We start from the raw sequence: 19,481 nt of genomic DNA, 5'->3' as shown, positions 1-19,481 counted from the left end.
ATAATTCTCATCTGTAAGAATAGGAATTGTTAATGACTTTATAGTTTCACTTTTATTACTTCTGAAGTCGTGATCCTTAAAAAAAGCCATTTATGAAGATTTTTGATTAAAATTAAATGCCACCTCTGCAGTTGAGAGAATCTAGATTATTCTGGTAAAGGAAAAAAATCTCTCCAACTGAATGCTTTGACTCTTTTGAGTTTTATTTTTTATATTTTTTATTCATGAAATATGCACCATCTATATTCTTGTGTCTCAAAACCAGTTAGACTTAGTTGGTTTAAATCCCTCTGCTCAGAGCATGTGTAATTTAAAAGGAACAACTACTGGAACTCCAAATAGTAGCGGTGAAATACTGCTCAAAGTTAGCTGAGTTGTGTTACAGCACCAAAACTCTTAAATCTTTGGCACTATGTTGCAGTCCTATGAAATGTTTTATCCTTTTTCAGTGAATTGCAGCTGTTTCGTGCCCTGATTAATGAGAACAGAGAGTGAGAGCAACATGCTGTACATGAGTGGAAATTAGGAGTTTAAATACTTGAACTGCAGATAAAGTTTCTTCTCCATTCTCAATCTAGTATCAACTTTATATCTAAAATAGGATATTTGTTTCTTTTTTATTTTTTTAATTACAAGTGTAATGTTGTATCCTAATATGGCAATATCTTACTCATATTTGTTACACGCAACAACCTCTATTTTTAAGTCAGTCTGCTAATTGCATTTCATATTGCTACTAAGATATTTTTATTATAGTAATTTATGATGGTAATTTCATATTTATTTCATGTCTTACTGCATTACCATATGTTCCAACTAGAAGAAGCTGAAAGCTTTTTTTTAATTATTATTTATCTTAACAATAGCAGTGCAAAAATCTGTTTCCTTAGCATAGGCTGGAAGGGATCATGAAGGGAAAACAAGGTTGAGGAAGAAGGGCACTGCAAAGCTGTATAATTGCATCTATTTGTATTAGAGTTTTACTTAGGCTGGAGTCCATCCACATAAATGACCCCAAAGTATGGAGTATAAGAATAACTTTGAAGAAACGTAGTGTTTATTATTACACAGAAATGGTGGTGCTTAATCATAAGTTAGTGTTTTGGTGGGGTGTGTGGCTGGCTTTCATTCTGAGATTTTGGAAAGCTGTTTTCTCACAGCTAGCTGGTCTGTTTTTTTTCTTTAATAGGACAGGGATAACTGTCATCAACAGTGACAGACTGAGCATGTGCAGCTTGCTGCAGTTTGTGATTTCTGTCACTGATGTAACCTGGAGGATGTGTTAGCAGCAACAGCCTGGGGCATCTCAGCTGAGGCAAGTGTTGTGCTTTAGGCACCCCATGATACAGCTCCGCTTGCTGCACTGAGCTACCAGTTCTTGGTGGTACTTGCTTTATTAAGATTTTCTTGATATTAAAAAATGTTAATTCATCAACATACTGATTTTCAAATTTATTCTGGTGCTTTTTTAGCTTTTTAAATTCATAGATTTATTGTTTAGTTTTAATTTTTGAATGTTAGGCTCCCTTCACTGTGAACAGGAGTCTTCAATAAAAATGTAACCTTGCAATAAGCTGCTGCTGAAATTTTTATTCTTGGTAGATAAAATCTATTTTTATTTTGACATAACTAATGAAAAATCTGTCAGCCTAAGTGACAGTAATAGAATCTGCTATACAGAGATTGTCAAGAAAATCACAGGCTTGGAGTTCCCGAGTCATAATTTTAATATAAATCAAGTGTTTGATTGTCACATTTTTAATAATAAAAATAATTTTCAATCCACTGAACACATGGAATATTTTAAGGGGCTCTGAGTTACTATGAGCTGTGAGATTTTACCTTGTAAAGTAATGAAGGCACTGTCTGCCTAAAGCCATACCTATGCAGATGTTAAAAATGTTCCAATACTGAAAAGAAGAGGGTTGGTTTTATTATGGAACTCAACTTGGCAAAGTCACAGGAATAGGAAGTATTACAGGAGAGAGTTAATATCAAAGAGTATCATCATATCATCTCTCTTTCTTTCTTTTCTTTTCTTTAATTGCCTGGTCTGTCAAGAATCAAATACTCGCTGTTATGGTAAATGAAGGCCTAGGCCCACTTGCAAATACAAACATCAGACTTGAAAGCAAAAGAGATGCTGTCTACATGACAGTAGAAGCTCAACCTGTGACATTTTTTGCTTGGTTGCACAATGATCCACTTTCAGCAGTGGAATAGAAAAGGCTGTTCAGGAGCAGCACGTGAGTCTGGTGGCCGTGCATTCCCATGGTACTTCCTCATGGCAAATTAAAGGGACCTCATACAGCTACACTGTTCTTGAATTTTTCTATTCTCTTCTTTTTTGTGCTTCTGATGCTGTCTGCCTGTACAATCTCTTGTGACAGCAAGCTTCATAAAATCACTACCTGCTATGTAAAGATGTGCTACTTTTTATCTTTGTTAAGCTCATCTCAATATAGTTTTGTCACATTCCTCGTTATAATGTTGTAGGCTTTGGTGAGCTATGGTTCTGCAGTCACCTTACTTTTCCTTAATGCTTTTTAAAACATTGTTCATATCACCCCCTTGGTCTTCAATCTCTCTTGTTGTGAGGCAGCTACTGTTCTGTGAATCTTTTGTGTTGTCCATCTCTGTACCTTCTCTTAACCCCATTTCATGAGGTAAAGAGAGCAGGACTGTCTGACACAACAGTGTTATAGAGCAGCAAAATTATATTCTGTCTTGGGTTTGTTGCTTTTCTAAGTGATAGGCAAAATTGCATGGCATTTCTGGCTGTGGTTGAGCTTAGAGAACTGTGACTCACAGATCTCTTCTTTACTCAAAGTTGATGTGAGAATGTTAATGAGGTTTAGCTTTTTCCTTGAAACAACTTTCAGTTCGCAACATGCCTCTTTTCCCAGTTTAGTTCTAATAACACATCTTCAGTATTCTTTGGTAGGAAGCCTTGTCAAAGGCTTTCTGAAAATCCTGGTCTACAGGGTCCTAATTTATCTACTTGCTTTTCTCTACACCTCCTGAACACATGGTAAGGGCAGTATTTTCCTCCACAAAAGCTCTGTTGACTTTTTCTGGTTGTATTGCTCATTCTTTTGTATGGACTCTACTGTCCTATCAGGAGTGAATGTTAGTATCAGTGGTCCTTTTGGGACCTTCTAGGCTCCCAGGTCAATGTCACGTGGCCCACGTGACACAGTGATTTGGCTGGTCTTGTACTTTCCTACATGCCCTCCATGTCGATGCAGCTGTTTTGATGTTGTGGAGAACATGCTGTGTGAGATACCACCTCTTCATCTTCATTGGTAAAGACAGATGCTGAGGATTTGATGAGCTTCTTTCCTATGGCCTTCTTATCCTTGGTACCCTTTTCATACTTCTGTTGGAAAATGATCCTGCCAACCTGCTAGCTGTGTTTCATCTTTCAAAGTTTTAAGAACATTTTAGTCTCAGCATGAGCATCTGTTGCAAGGTTATCTTAAAATTCTTCTTCACGCGCCTAATTTCCTGTTTGCATCTGACTGCCCTGTTTTATGACCTTTCCTATTCTCATTTTCATCTCCCTCAGTTTCAGAAATTTCCTCATGTTCTCTTATTCACTCTCCTGACACATTTTGTGCAGCATGTCCACTTATTTACATGAAAAGAAGTAGAGGGTAGACTTTAATCATTTAGTGTTTTAGTTTGTAGTTGCCAATAATGGGTCCACAATTAATTATTATTTTCTAAATTCAAAATATTTTCTCCTTTCTTTCTGTCTTTCTGGCAGCAGTGGAAGTAAAAAAAATTACCTTTGCAGAAATATGGGGCTTTACAAAGTGGGTGAATTAGAAGTAAGGCAGTGCAGTTGGATTCCTTTGAAATAAAAACAGTTAGTTTGACTTTTCAGGTATTATATACTGGACATTTTAAAATCTGCTGATACAAAAGAGGATGTTTCTCACTTTTAGTGACCCAAATACCCACAATTTTTTTTTTTTTTTTTTTGTCATTGAGATTTTGGAGATGCAGAGTTGCATTTGACATTCTTTGATAATTGAACACATATGTACTCATTAATTTTATGAAAAAAGGCTGTGGATATATATATCCACAGTGGAACACTATGATGTTGTGATTGTAATATTGTCAATAATTTTTTTTACTAATGACTAAAATAGTAAAGATTGTTAGGGATTCTATTCTGTTCTAATTATACTCCTATACTTCTGGAGGGACATTGTACTACTAGATGACACGAGATGCAGGATAGGGAAGTTGAGAGGTTTTGGCAAGCTGAGAGGTAGTTCTGTAAAACTGAGAAGCAGTGTAGGATTGTGGGATCTGTACTTCTTGTTTCTCTTAAATTACAGTAGGAAAGAAGTTAATGTAATTGGAGTGATTATTGCTTATGCTTCAGATTTAATGTCCAGCTGGGATTAATTATAAAAAGGCTTCTCAGAACAGTGAGATCTTGGAGCACTGTCTTAATTACCATGGGGAGAAGAAAAAGAACTACTTTCTTAAGGTGCAGTTATAGCCTGATCATTGCTTTTGAAAAACTTAACATGACCTGTGTGTAGGCAATAATGAGGACCCAAATTCAGCAACCTGGGAGGTCCCTTCCAATCTCAAATTACTGGAAATGCTCTTACTTGGTATAGACTCAGGAAAGCATTATTAGCAGATTCTTAATGACTCATTGGCAGATGGAATTTTAAATATTTTAGAGTCTAAATAAAGTTAATTAAGGGTTTTGGGATAAAGCTTTGTGCACAGTTTTGATGCCTGCAGCCATGGATTTTTCTGTTTAAGATGGTCACATCTCAGCCCAATATAGTTATTTGTGGTAAAATGTAAATTTCATGTATGTACTTCATTAAGTACTTCTACTTCTTGGGTAAATGTTTACCAGATTTTTTAAAAACATTTGATGCAAAAATAAATTATGTAGAGCCTGCAAGGTTATTTACTGCCAGGTTTAGGAGGCTAATTTCAAATGGCTGACTTGCAAAATAGATTTAATTTTGAAGGTTTCTTGTTAGAGATATTGGTGTTTAAGGAGTAAGTAGAAATAGGAGACAGTGGTTTAGTAGGGATAAAAATGACAAGCAAGAGTTAACTAATTCTTTAGTAAGTAATGCATCAGGGTTTAGGGAGTGTTATGGTTTTTTTTAACACAGTTTAAGATTCCCAAAAGTATTAAGCATAATATATGTTCTGTGTCTCCTAGTATACCTAGTGTGCTTTAGGGATTTCCTTCCATTTTGGAAATTTTCCCAGTAAGTCAGTGTCATTAATGTGGAGTACCATTTCCTTGGAACTGAATTTCTCTAGTCTTAACATCTTCTGACCCTTGAGAAACACACAAGTCATCTGCTCCCATCCTTGTGATGAGCTTCCAAAATCTCAGAGTGCAATATGAAGCAGAGGTGCTGCATGGCTACAGCAGACAGCTTTGAAGAAGTGCATGTATTTGCTAACTGATTAAATCTATTTATATAATGGAAAACTAGCTTATTTTGGGGTCTGGTCAGAAACTTGAAAAATGTCTTAAAATGGTGTGTAGTGAGCAGACCCTTGCAATTTCTACTGGGAATTGCTGTCCCTTTGCTCGGGCAGGAGGGCTGAGACTGAATCCACTGGTCCAGGCTGTTGGCATGTGAAGCAAAGTGTGACAAATGTAAACTTTCATCTGCAATGTTTGATTGGAGAGGGCTGGTTTTTTTTTGAGAGCGTTAATTCAATTGCTTTATGATCATAGGACCACATTTTTGGTTTGTGACGTTAGGACTATCTAAATGAAGGGTGGCATGTCTATACATAACAGCAATGTTTCTCACTTCAAGGAAATGGTAGGAACAGTAAAGTGCTTTCTGCTTTTTCTGTGTTTTTATTACTTGCATTAAAGCTCAAGAGAATTTAGCATCTGATAATAGAAGATGTTTATAAACTTTAGGTCAGGTCTTGGTTAAGCTTCCAGAAGCTCTAGAATAACTTCAAATGATGTTTGTCTCACATTATCTAGAATGGTATTATAAGATTCTTATCACGTTATTACATTACAAATGGGAAATATTCTGGAAATAGTAATTTTGTAATATAATATCCAAACATACTTGCTTTTTCTCATACCTCTTGTGTGCTTCAACGCTGAAGAAAATTTGAGACCTGTGCAATTTGTATTCTGTGTTCATGTTGTTTTGTCTGATTAAGTGGAGAGTTTCTGTAATTGGATGAATCCCACACACAGAGGTACAAACAGCAAACACCTTTAAAATACACTGCCTCTTACTCATTTCAAAAAATGGGATTTATATAGACAGGATTCAGTATGCAATGGAAAGGTTTGGATCAGTGAGTCATTTTTGCCTAAAAAGATTTGCATGGTAAAAATATCCCTATCTCTTACTGTTCTCACACTTTCCAGATAATAATTATCTCTAATGATTAGCTGATTTCATGCTGAAGGCTTCAGTTCAGCAACTCTCAATGTCTTGCATGACTTGCATCAAACTGGATTATTCCCTCTATATTAAAGTAATTTTTGTGCTTGAATCAGACACATTTAAGTAACCCTGTTGAATTAGTATCTGTGTGGAAATTGTTTTTCTCCTCAACATAATCAGTTTTGGAACTGGAAATGATCTTCTGCTGATGGTTTTAGTATTTTTTTTTCCAAGTTGTGCCACCATCAGTTGTTGCTCACTTTAATGTGAATAAATAAAGTTTAAATTCAGTTATATTGAGGTACAACATAAATTTAAAAAAGCGTAACTTTAATCTATATGTGCAGCTGTTTCTACATGTATCTATATTTTAATATTTTTCAGACAAGTATAAAAGAAGGATTACTACTGAAGCAAACCAGCTCTTTTCAGAGGTGGAAAAAGCGTTATTTCAAACTTCGAGGTCGTACCCTTTACTATGCTAAGGATTCAAAGGTAATTCTGTGCTATTAGTGTCTAATGCCATTTACTTGTGACTTCAGTTTTGTTTACATTTTTAATACATTTAATAAGTTTAATAATAATAATAATTTAATTATTTGTTCACAGTTGTTTTATGTAAAAACTGCTGTATATAGGATGTAGTAGGTTAAATTAAGGAAGATTGGTATTTTCTCTTGATTTTTTTCATATAAAGCTTATCTCAGTTATTTTAACTTTTTTGTCTATTCAGACAAATAATAAAGTCATTTTAAGAAGTTCTGGGGTTTTTTGTGGCTCTCAGACAGTCAAAAAAAGTAAAAACTGGATAATGCTTAGAAGTTATCACTATGGCTGCATTCTATTAAAACACTTCTGCTCTGATGCCCATAGAAATAGCTATGTGAAATCAAGATAGGCTGATTTTCTGCCAAAACTGATATATAAGGGAAAAAGCTGTTTCCCATCTATTGAATTTTTTTGGTGGGAGAATTGGGGGTGGGCAGAGGGGAATACTTATCTTCTCTTTGAAAGGCATTTCCTTCCTCCCTCCCAAGGCTGGGGCCAAGAACATTTTGGCTGACTCAGATTGTGCTGTTTCGTAGCTGTGGGTGTTACTTTCCTTTACCCTGTGGGCTTGCAGCATCTCATGGGAGCTGTAGGTGAGGTGCTTCAGGTCTCCATCATCTTCTATAGCCTTGTTTTCTCAACAAAACTCTTAGTAAAGGCACAGAGATCTCTCCTTGTGGGACTGTAGGACTGCAGCTGCACGGTGCCCTGTTGTGTGGGTATAAGGAATCAAGGAAAGCACCACTGCTCCAGGGAGCCCAGCACTTCAGGACCTCTGTTGTCAAACCTCTCAGCACTTGGTGAGACCATGAGCAGTTTATATAAAAGATAAGCATGGCAGATAAGAGCTCTGAGAAGGGCAACCTCAAATCACAGTATGATGCTGAGATGTTTTAAAAATGTGAGCCTACCCTGTAAAATGAGGAATATGGGATATTTTGTGTCTCATTTGGTCTCACTCCAACAGGTCTGTGCCCTTGCTATCTTGGGAACCACAGAACTGCTGTAGCATGTCCAGAGGAGAGACCCAAAGATGAGCAGAGGGCTGGAGCACCTCTCTTGTGAAGACAGACTGACAGATCTGGGACCTTGTAGCAGCCTTCTATTACTTAGAAGGGGTACAAGGGAGCTGGACAGGGGCTTTTTACAAGGGCACGTGGTCATAGGACGAGGGGGAATGACTTTAAAGTGAAAGAGGATCCATAATATCCATATTTGGATATTAGGTAGGAAGATACTCTTTACTGTGAGGGTGGTGAGACTCTGGCACAGGCTGCTCAGAGAAGCTGTGAATGCCCCATCCCTGGAAATGTTCAAGGCCAGGTTGGATGGGGCTTTGAGCAACCTGGACCATGGCAAGGGGTTTGGAGGTAGATGACCTTTAAGGTACCTTCCAACTAAAATCATTCTGTAATTATATGATAAAGATGAGAAAAGAAGGTGTTATGAGAAGGCAATTGTGCCAATACTCAAAGGCATGCTGAAACTCCCCCAATATTGATTCTCCTCCCAGTGGTGTGGAAGAGGACAAACATGGTAGGGATTTTTGTTGGACTGCTCTGTGCTACAAAACCCATCATGAGCGTAACAGAACCTAATTGATGCTTTGCCACAGGCTGGAGTGTTTGGAGTAGACATAAATTCCTTTTGTTTGAACATCAGACAAAGGAGTGGAGAGGATCAGTTCAGCCCTTTGAGATGCATCTTCTCATATGGATACTATATCACAGCTTCCTTACATGACTTAAGGGTTCCATCCTAAAACTGAATAATTAATTTACATTTTACTGTGTGAGAATGTCTTTCCTCTGACATTGCATTTATGCTGCACAGTAGACACTCTAAAGCTTCATCAATGTAAGAAAACCCCCTTCTTTTAAAAGAGGTTTTAAAGCAATATAATTATTGAGCCCTTTTTTATGCTCTCATGTACCACTTAGAATAGCAAGTAGGACTGTGTTTAGGGGCCAGTTATGAAATTTTATCACATCATCAGTGTGTTCTATTTTTTTCACTACTTTTATTTTCTATTTTTATTTTTTAGTCGGAATAGATGCAATGAAATTAAAGCACATTTTGCAAGCGTAGGTGGAAGTGGACTCAGACTTAATTTAATGCTTCTATGTTCTTTTCCCTTCACAGTCTCTAATATTTGATGAAGTTGACCTGTCAGATGCCAGCGTAGCTGAATCAAGCACAAAAAATGTCAACAACAGCTTCACGGTATGGAACAATTTTAACACTGTTTTCGAAGGCTGTGAATAGACTGTTACTAAGAAAATCAAGGATCCTCTTAATTGCTTATTTTCCTCTGTTTGGAAATAAAATGTCTTTTTTTGGAAATGATTTAATGTATGAGAACAATACCACATCAGCTATAGAACATTTTATTTCAGTGAGCAGAAATGTGAGATGACAGTTTTTTCAAAAGATGATGATAGAAGGCCTTAAAAATACAAGATTCAGTATTTAGTGCTTATTATGGGTTTGTGCCATAGTTTCTCTTTGAGGTGACTTGCTGAATTAAATCAAATGTAATTGTGTTTTTGTTTTAATTTTCTTAACATAACATTTTTGGTTTCTTCCCATATTGAAATATATTTTATTTTTTTACCGCAAATCATATCCATATATATTTCTAAGTCACATGGAAAAGCTGTCCCTACAGTTGCACCTTGATTCTGACACTGGTGTAAGAAGGTAGCGTATTGATAAGTCCCTATTTCTGTAAGTTCACAGATTTTTTTACACAAATGATCCTTCATTTGTTGTTCAACTGTCTGTTAGAACTAAGTGATAATGTCTGGCACAGTTCCTCTGCTGATTCTTAACTTCTGGAAAAAAAGATCTTGAACATGAGCTAGTTATGAGGAATACCATTGGTGAAGTCCTTTCGAAGGATATCTTGAGATGTCCCACTTACTGTAATGGCTTCATTTTCCTTAACTGCATGTCTCTATTAAAAAGGTTAATTTTTAATTTTCCTGATGTTTTTAATTCCCCAGGTGACCCATATTAGTCCATATTACCAGTCTTGGTTTTTCTTCTCCAAAGCAGTCAAATTCAAGCCTCATGAGAGGTCCATAGTTTCTCCTTGCTGTGGTACCTCCCAGGCAGCTGCTGAAGCAGTCAGAGCACTTCAAAGACGTGCTTGTGTTGGCCTTGGCAGGCCAGTGTGTTCTGTCAGTCTAAGCTGCTTTACTGGCTAAGAATGCAATTAAAAAGATTACTTTGACAGAAGGCCTCAGGTGAGGTGGTGAGTGTGTAAGGTACTAGCCTGTCTTTTGGAAAGGTTCTTTCTCTTGCCCAGAAGTTCTGCTTCTTCAGAAAAGTGGGATGCTTGGGCTTTTTGCCTTTCCCCCCCTGCCCCCCCCCCCCTTTTTTTTCCTCTTGTTCTATATTTGGAGTTTTGGTGTCCTTTGTAATCCTTTAGGCCCATTGAACATCTCATTCTTCACCAAAAACATGTTTTCCTTCTAGTATCAAGACTTCTGGGGAAGACAGTAGTGAAAAGAAGAAATCTCTGGCTACAGCTTTAACAGCTTCAGAGACACTGTTTATTTTCATGTCCTGGGTACTTTAGGGCAAACAGTGTTTTTTCTCTAAAGAGTCCTCAAATTCATTTTGAAAAATTATTTGGATGTAAAGCTCTCGTGGATTGAAGAGTTGTCTGATTTGACTGTGAAATATGGTAATAGTTGTCATCTTGCTTAATCTTTTGGCTTCTTTCTCTGTGTTTGCCTAACCCAGTCTCCCAGCAACACAGCTCTGTGGAGTGAGGCATCTCTGACCTCGCCTGCACTGGGATGGACTCAGGGGCTGGGGGTGGAGTGGGTGGTTAGCTCTCCAGCAATATTCCTTATAAATGAAAAGAAACTTTTTTTGCCTTTTTATTTTCTTCCATCTTAAAAAGGTAATTCTGCCTTTCTTAAAATTATAGGTCTTTTTATTTATGTTCTATGTGATCTATTAGCATTCTCTTTGTTACAAAAAAGTAAGAATGTAATCCTTAACTTTAGCCTTCTCTAGTTAATGTACTCCTCTTGCTTCTTTGTCTCAGTAGATAATATTTTTCACACAAACTGACATAGATGGAATATACACCAAATGACAATTTTTCCAGGAAAATGCACCTTTAAAAAAAAATTTATTTTTTTTTAATTTGTCATTTCACTTAAATCCCACCCTCTCCCCTCAATTTCCCACCCTCATCTTGTAGAAATTACTGCTTTGCCTTCTTTTGCCCTCTCTAGTTTGTCTGTTTGAAGACAGAGGTGTGTGTGTCAAGTTTTTCCATGATCTTTTTTTGGATAAAACTCAAGTCCTAAAATTAGTCATAACACACAGATTTAAGGTTGAGTTTATTTGTAATGCACAAGCTTGCAGAATATTTTATGTAACCAAATACCACTGTTCACCAGAATTAATTTTGCTATCTTTCTGCAAACAAATTGAGGTTAAAGGGAAATTTGAGGTACATAATATCTGCTAATTAAAATACAGAGATGATAAACTTTAATCAGTTCATTTGTTTCATTTTTTTTCCTTACTGCTGATGATATTACCTTTCAGTGAACGATCATCTCACTTCTAGCAATTAGTTTCTAGTGCACAACCTTTCCTTTTAAGAGTTTATAAGTGTTTTGTAGTTCTGAGCATCCTTACCTAGAGGTTAATAGGTTACCTAGAAGGAAAGGTGTCCCTTGACTTCAGAGCCTTTACATAAGACACTCAAGGCTGGATTCTTCCCACTGCCTTGTTAGATACCAGTGTCCCAAGTCTATGGGAAGAGAGAGAAGAGGTTCCAGCAGCCAGTGAGAGATTTGCATCACCCTCTCCATCAGGCACATCAGGAGCCTAGGGGGATTTTGCTCAGCCCATGGCCAGTTCATTGGCATGGGTGAGTGCTGAGTCCCCATAGTGATATTGGGCACTCTGCAGAACATGTTTTTCCCCAGAACTTTGCTTCTGCTTGGGGGGTGGTTTATGTTGTCTCAGCACAGCCAGAAGAGTGCAGTTGCTCAGCATGTTACCCCTTTGGGGAGGCTCCTGGGATGAATCAGTCTCCCACCCCTATTGCACAGAAGCAGATGGGATGGGGCAGTGACCAATTCTGCTGAGTGCTGTAATTCCTTGTGCATTTAGGTTTGCAGGGATGGAAGCTGGCTTGTTGATACCTCGAGTGCATTTAGAAAAACCCTCTTTATTGTTCTCAAAACGAGACTCGAGACCGAATGGGGCTGAAGAGTGTTCTCTGGTGTGCAGGTGTGGGCTTGTAGAGCAGTGGTGGTGTGCTTTTGTTCTAACAGGTATAAAGAATGGGATTTTTAAATATGAAAAGGATTCTTGAACAGGCATATTCAGATAATGAAGTTCCTCTAGGCAACAAAGATGATTATGGATTGTGTTTTGAAAGGAAATTATCTTAGGTGAACTTTGGGCTTAAGTTTCTACCTCTGCTTTGATTTGATGCTGAGGAACGGATGCACATTGCTGAGGAAAAAGATCTATAGATGTTAAGTAGGCTGCCCCTCAGTAGTTGAGCCACATGGTAGTATGAAATGCTCTGGGTTACTATAAATCTGTGCTAGAGTCTCATGTTCAATGCCAGGCTTCATGTGGCAGCACCTGTATTTTAATCCATCCAAACTTGTGTTTGAAACTCTTAACTCAGTTATGGGTTTCTTCATGGTAAATATAATGGAGATAATAATATGAAAAAATACTGGTTTTGAGGCACTATTTGTATAGCTGACTTTATCTAATTGCATCTAAGAGTAACAAAGGAAATAATTTCTCTGTCATTCTGGAAGGTCCCCTCCAGGAATATGAGTTAACATACTATATACTACTCAGGATGGAGATTCAGCTTGTCCTAACTTCTGGGTGGGACTTCCGGGTGGGTTTATAAATTTAGGTATCTAAAAGATACCTAAATTTAGGTATCTAAAAGAAAATTAATAGGTCTTCAAAGCAGATTTCTGTAATTGCTCAGTTCAGTTTAGACTCCAATGGTTATTAACTGATTTTCCCTTAGCTATAATAGCAGCTTTGTCATCCAGGGCACCTAAAATGTAAGACCTTGCTTTCAGCTTTCTGAATCAGGTGCTGAATCAAGTGCTTTTTGTTGAATATGCGTCTTCTGAAAGTTGTCATCTTGAGGGGGAGGAAGCTGCAGTAGGCAGATCTGCTATCCTGGAAAGCCTACTGTGATATTTAGTAATTAGAGACTGGCTGGAAAGGAGACATTATGTTCCAGCTAATAACACTGATTACTAGGATTCTGGATATGCTTGCAGAAATGTCTAACATAGTACATTTTTGCTGATTTATTGGTTTTAGCAATGCTTTAGACCATATAGACCATAGAGTCCTGATTATTTATTCTGTGAAAAAAAGACTTCCTTAGAGAATGTTTAAAGTGCTGGGCTTTAATAAAGTTTTCTCACCTAGTATTATGATGCAAAGGCAGTAGAAACTTATCAACTATCTCAGTTTTTTATTTTATATTTTTGTTAACTCCATTTGATTTAACTATTTTCCAAGGTAAATAATATTTGTCAACATTCTTCTAGACTTTTATCTATTCTTGCTGTTCTCCTGATTGTTATTCTGCAGCATCATCTTGTAAGTGAAGTTACATGCTTGACACTCAGGGAAGCCCAGGTCACAGACATCTGGGATTATTTTATAAATTAATGCTCATTTACATTCCTTATGGATCCTAAATTTTGTCTGTTTTCTGCAGTGGCATAGTGTGCATTTTTTGTGTCCTCTATTTTGATACTAAGATCCTTCTTCTGTTAATTTGGAGCTGTTTGTAATTCATAAATATTTTATCTGTGCTTCTGTGGTGTGTATTTCTTTGTTTTTACTAATGCTGAGTTTTTTCAAGTCACTGTACTCTCTGCTTAATACATTGCTTGGCTCACTTTGAAGTGCCTTGGAGATCAAGAGGGGAAACTAAGTAATCAAAATTTTGTGCTGTCTGCAAATATTCCTGTATTGCTACTTTACACTTCCAGTTTAAGAATCATACCACAAAATTTTGTTGGAGAATAATAAGCTGCTTATTATCTGTTAATCTTTATTCATATTAAAAATTCTTCTTATTCCTTCTTACATTTTTACATCCCTTAGCTTTTCATCTCATTGCCTGATGGTGAATAAAATAATTGGTCTTTTCAGTTCAATGACTGAATTAAACATGATTATGAATCAGCCTGATGGTTTAACTTTTCTGAACAGAAGTACTTAATTTTGTTCCAATTAATCCCTTTAATTAATTAATCCCTTTATGAGTTAGCTTTTTTAATGTATTTTCCATGTTATATTAAAAAAGACCCAAAGAAATTATGAATGGCATTTCATTAAGTTTAGTCCCTGAATGTAACTTTGTTACCAGAAAAATTTTTTTTTTTCTCTGATTTCCACATTTTTTGGTCAAACATACGAGTTCACTTGGACTGAAAAGTAAGGAATTCAGCTTCATATGTTTTAAACAACAACAAAAACATCTTTATGCAGCTGTCTATGGTTTTCTTGGTATTTTGTAAATTTGGATAGATTTTGAAAAAACAAAATATGTGTATATGCTGATTATCCTTGGATGTTTTATTATTAGAAGATTAGGGTTTTTCTATTGGTTAGTGAAACCAAATATTCTATTGGAGCAACTGTGCTTCAAGTGTGGTTAAAATTTATATTGTCTTCTTCTAGTTTCTATTGTTTTCTTACAGACCTCTGATTATCTTATTTCCTATCCATATTTCTGAATGTAGCATATCCTATGTCTTGGTTGGGGATGTAAAGTTTATTGGCATATGACTTATGTTGAACCAGCTTAAAGGATAAAGTAATTCTTTTCATCTTTGAATCCTCTTGTACAGCTGCTGTTTTCAATGGGAGGTGGCCCAGTTGTACTGGAAGCCCAATTCTTGTGATTTGTCAAGATTTCAAGTTGAATATTGCAACCAGTCCCGAAAGGCAGATTGCTTTTAGCACTTTATTTCAGTCCTGTTGCTTCTGACATCAGTCAGCTCTGTTTTCATCATGGAGATTAGCTGCTTCTAATTGATTTTAGAGAACTAACTTTTAATATTCACTCTGGGCTTGGGAGACAGAGTGTTTGGCAACACTCTGGCAGTGTTGCCAGAGTTTTGCAGTATGTTTCAGAGATAGTGTTAATTTCTCTGGACTTGGACATATTTTGCTTCTTTCTTGCCACTGAGATCTTTTCAGAGCTGTTGCTGAGATTTTTCTTTAGGGGCTACGAAAACTTCAGGGAATGTGAGAATTGCTTAACCTGCCCCAAGCCACATCAGGAAGAAAGAAGACAAGCATTTTCCCAAGAAGTTTAAAACCTTTAATCTTTGGGTTTGGGCACTCCTTCTGTAATTTCAGATATTAAGAGACAAAGAGAGATATTCCTAAAGCTGGGAATAATTATTCTAAAACTTTTTTTTTTTTCATTTTTTAAATTTAAATACGCTAACATCAATTCAATTTTATTACTGACTCTTTATTTGCCCAGAGTTCAGGCTCTTGAGCTTTATTTAAGTGTAGAAAGCTTATGGATTCTAGTGGAGATATTCCTCTGCTGCTGTCCTGCATGTTTATGAAATCCAGTTTACTGCAGTTCCATCTCAGTGGACATCAGGAGATGGTTTCTTTACTGATAGCCTTAAGCCTCTTTCAGATGCTCTTCTATCTCAGTCTGGTTTGGTTTTTTTCAAAGGGCTGCTCACCTGAAGGTTACACAGGTCTTTCTCTTCTTTGGTCTTTCTGCTGCTTTTCTTTCAGTCTTTCTTACTTCTTTAGTTTGGTGAAATCATCTTGCTACTCCTGTGTTGGCAGGCTCCTAAGATCCTGGGCTCAGAAACTACCCTTGAAGTTCCAAACTTGAGGTGGACTCCCTTGATTTCAGCTATTGCTAAGCAAACATCGCGTTGTTTGTAGCCTGGATTGATTAATCTTTCTGGTTTGCTCTGTAAGAATACTCTGGAGCACAGCTATCTGTAATTTTTTTCTTTGTAAAAATCTATTTTGAGTAAATGTCTATATATAGTCTGTGTTGATGTTCCCTTGAAGGGAGACACGCTTACTTGACTTCTCCCTTTAATAAACCACAGGGACATGCAAGGAATGGGTTTGTGTTTGGAAGCAGGTTTCTGGTTTTTATCCTTTAGATCTGCAATAATCTCCTGGATTTGGGTATGTTTTGAAATTTCCTGTGCATTCCAGTTGTGTTGATGTTAACAATGTATACTGATGATGCTGGGAATTTAGACACATTTGCAAAAGTCTATGTTAAGTACTGTCCTCTGGAGAGCCGAATCCCAGTCGCAGAGGCATTGTATTTTGAATTTTGCCCTTGGCATTATGAGAAGGGTGAGTGCATGGCACTTTTTAAAGATGGGGTAATGGCATATGCAGATGTTCTGTGTGCCCTGTTGGCAGTGTAGAACAGGGCTGACAGGTCCTGCCTGCAGTGACATCTGCAAAGGTGCTGGGGCCTCTTCTTGTCTCCAGGAGGTAGAACATGGCTGGAAATGGCTCAAGTTCCTCTGCTGGCTTCACCAGCATGACTCAGCTTTGCACCAGTAGCTGACTCTTGGAATGGATTTAGCTTTTCCCTGGTTGTGAACTATCTGCTGTTTCATACAGATGGTGAGTAGCCTCTAAGTGATAACGGCTTTTTGATGCTCCCAGCCTGAGCAACACCCAAACCACAGAAAGAGACGGGAAGTGCTTTGGATTCCATTTTGTTCAATTTTCTACTCAGGGTTGGGATTTTTTTTTCTATATTCAGGCAGTTTAGAAGTAAGATGAAAACTGAAATAGCAAATTAATATGCCTGGGAAAAGAAAAATTAAACAAAAGCAATTAGTATGCACTTGTGATGCATTTAGGGTTTTTTCTTCCATTTAGCACTTGCTCATTTCCCCTCCCCCTCCCCTCTCATCCTCTGACAGTGACAAAAAAATGTAATGAAGCTGAGAGCTCTTTGGGTGGGTCTTCAAAGTTTTAAGCTTCTTATCTCTGACTTGATGCACTGTCCTTTTCCCTAGAGTGTCTGGAGATGTTGAAGCTTTAAGTTTCATTACGAGAAAGCAATAAAGCATTTCAGCTGTGATGCTAAAAATCCATAGATAAGTTGCTTGAGATTGATCTGTTACGAGGAAGCTGAACACTTTTCAGAGAGAAAAAAGGAGATACTTAAAAACGTGACCATTCTGGTCTATATTGTACATTTTGATTTTAGTTGCATTTGCCTGGAGTTTGTTTTCCACACATTTCATGCTTGGCAGAAATTTTTCAAAAATAGTTTGCAGAAAATTTCCCTTTTTCACTGGTGAAGCATTTGGGATGTGTGAAGAATAAGCCAGATTTCATTCTTCCTGCACTTTTACACATAACCTATTCTCTGATGTTTCTTCCTATTTATGCTTTAAAAATGGTTAAAATAACTGGATAAACCTCCGAAAGTATCCCTCACTGCAGTTCCTGTTTACCAAATAATTTTATAAATAAAGTCACTGGTGTAAACTTCGAAAAAATTTCCTGTTTCTAGTGAACAAGGATCCCTGGCTTCAGGCAGCTGAACGATGTTTAAACAGGAATCTGTTATTTCAGACAGAAAAAAGTAGTCCTTTACTGGTTTGTTTTGTATAAATTTGCACCTAGTGCCATGAAATATATAAGTACATATTTTCCCTAATGCAGAGCAGCCATCCCATCTGATAGATGTGTAGTGAGCTGGTGAAACCAGAGCTAAGGGCATGGCAGTGTGAAATTAACATACTGAACAAATCTTTATGAAAGGACTTGAAAGAAACATGCAGGCCTTGAACTATATATAGCAGTTTCCAGTTTATGTTTGCAAGAATGGTTTACTGGTTTTGCTGTATTTAAATGCTGATTTAAAATAAATTTCTAATTCTTCGGTCCAAATCCATGGAACTTTCCTACCCTGCTTCTTGTAACTGTCTCTTTATAAAGTTATACTTCTGCAGGAAAAATGTTTTTTTTGTTAGCAGTTGGTTGAAATGGAATACATGAGGTTGATTTGGGGAACTGGAACAAAGCGATCTTTGCTGGATACTTTTGCAGTTCAGGGCTGGGCACGTAACTGGATGACTTGATTTACCTGGATTCTGTTTTCACAGACTCATTCAATGATTTGGGTTGGAAGTGGCCTCTGAAGGTCATCTGGTTGCTGAAGCAGGGCCACCTAGTCCAGGTTGTGTCTAGGTGGCTTTTTGGTATCTCCAAACATTGTTTCCTGATATTCACAGAGAGCCTCTCATGGCTCAGTTTGTGCCCATTACCTCCTGGCTTTTCACTGGGCACCACTGGAAAGAGCCTAGCTCTGTCCTCTTTGTATCTTCCTTTCAGGGATTTACATTTGTAAGATGTCCCTGAACCTTCTCCAGGACAAACTGCTGTAGGGCTCTCCCCACATATCCCATACTCCAGTCCCTTCACTGGAATGTCTGCAGGGTGTCCATGTCTCTCTAGTACCGAGCAGCCCAGAACAGGACACAGTGCTCCAGGTGAGGCCTCACCAGGGCTGAGTAGAGGGGCAGGTTCACTCCCTGGACTGGCAGCTTAGGATACCACTGGCCGATTTTCCTGCAAGGGCATGTAGCTGGTTTATGCTCCATTTGTTGTGCAACAGTATCCCAGGTCCTTTTCTGCCAAGCTGCTTTCCAGCTGGGTGGCCCCCAGGGTGCATTGATGCCTGGGGTTGTTCCTTCCCAGGTGCAGGACTTGGAACTTCTTGTTGAACCTAATGAGTTACTGCCAGCTCATTTCTCCAGCCTGTTGAAGTCCCCCTGGATGGCAGTGTGACCCTTGGGTGTATCAGCTACTCCTTCCCAGTTTTCTGTCATCAGTAAACCTGCAGAGGATACAGTCTACCACATCATCCAGATCATTAATGAAGATGTTAAACAGGCCTGGAGCCAGTATTGTCCCATGAGGTACACTGCTAATTACTGGCCTCCAGCCATGCCCTGTGCTGCTGATCACCATCCTTTGGGCCTGGCCATGCAACCAGTTTTCAACACACCTCACAGTCTGCTCATCCAGCCTATACTTCATCAGCTTCTCTAGGAGGAGCTTAAGGGATAATCCTGAAAGCCTTACTGAAGACAAGGTGAATGATATCCACCTTTGTCTCCTCATCTGCCAGGCCATTTGTTTCATCACAGGTTGAAAAAACATTACTTCCCCTTGGTGAATGAATCCATACTGACTATTCCCAATTGCTTTCTTGTCCATGTACCTGATTGTATTCTGGGTGATGTTCCTTCATTTTTGCTCAATGTGGTGTAAGATAAGCCACCTGAATGCTGGGTTCTACTGCAGAATGTAGTCCCTTTACCTTTTTCAATGATGTAACCATTTTTGTCCTGTCTTTTAGCTAAGCTCACTTGTTCTGGTGTTGTATTGTTGCAGGAGATGCTGTGTGGGACTAACCCTTTTCTTTTCCTCCTAAGA

The 19,481-nt window shown here is 37.8% G+C and overlaps 1 protein-coding gene across 1 annotated transcript in view; it reads left to right on the top strand.

Moving 5' to 3' along the window:
• Positions 1–19,481, top strand: part of DGKH (diacylglycerol kinase eta) — a 148,724-nt gene that overhangs the window by 73,446 nt on the left and 55,797 nt on the right. Inside the window, exons 3-4 of the mRNA XM_053969869.1 lie at positions 6,813–6,923; positions 9,120–9,200. Of these exons, the coding sequence (XP_053825844.1) occupies positions 6,813–6,923; positions 9,120–9,200 (192 nt within the window). The remainder of the gene's footprint in view (positions 1–6,812; positions 6,924–9,119; positions 9,201–19,481) is intronic.

This window comes from Vidua macroura, chromosome 2 (assembly GCF_024509145.1).
Source record: "Vidua macroura isolate BioBank_ID:100142 chromosome 2, ASM2450914v1, whole genome shotgun sequence".
NCBI classification, from domain to species: Eukaryota; Metazoa; Chordata; class Aves; order Passeriformes; family Viduidae; genus Vidua; species Vidua macroura.
Note: the sequence above shows the minus strand (reverse complement) of the source record. Positions and strands in the feature narration are given on the sequence as shown.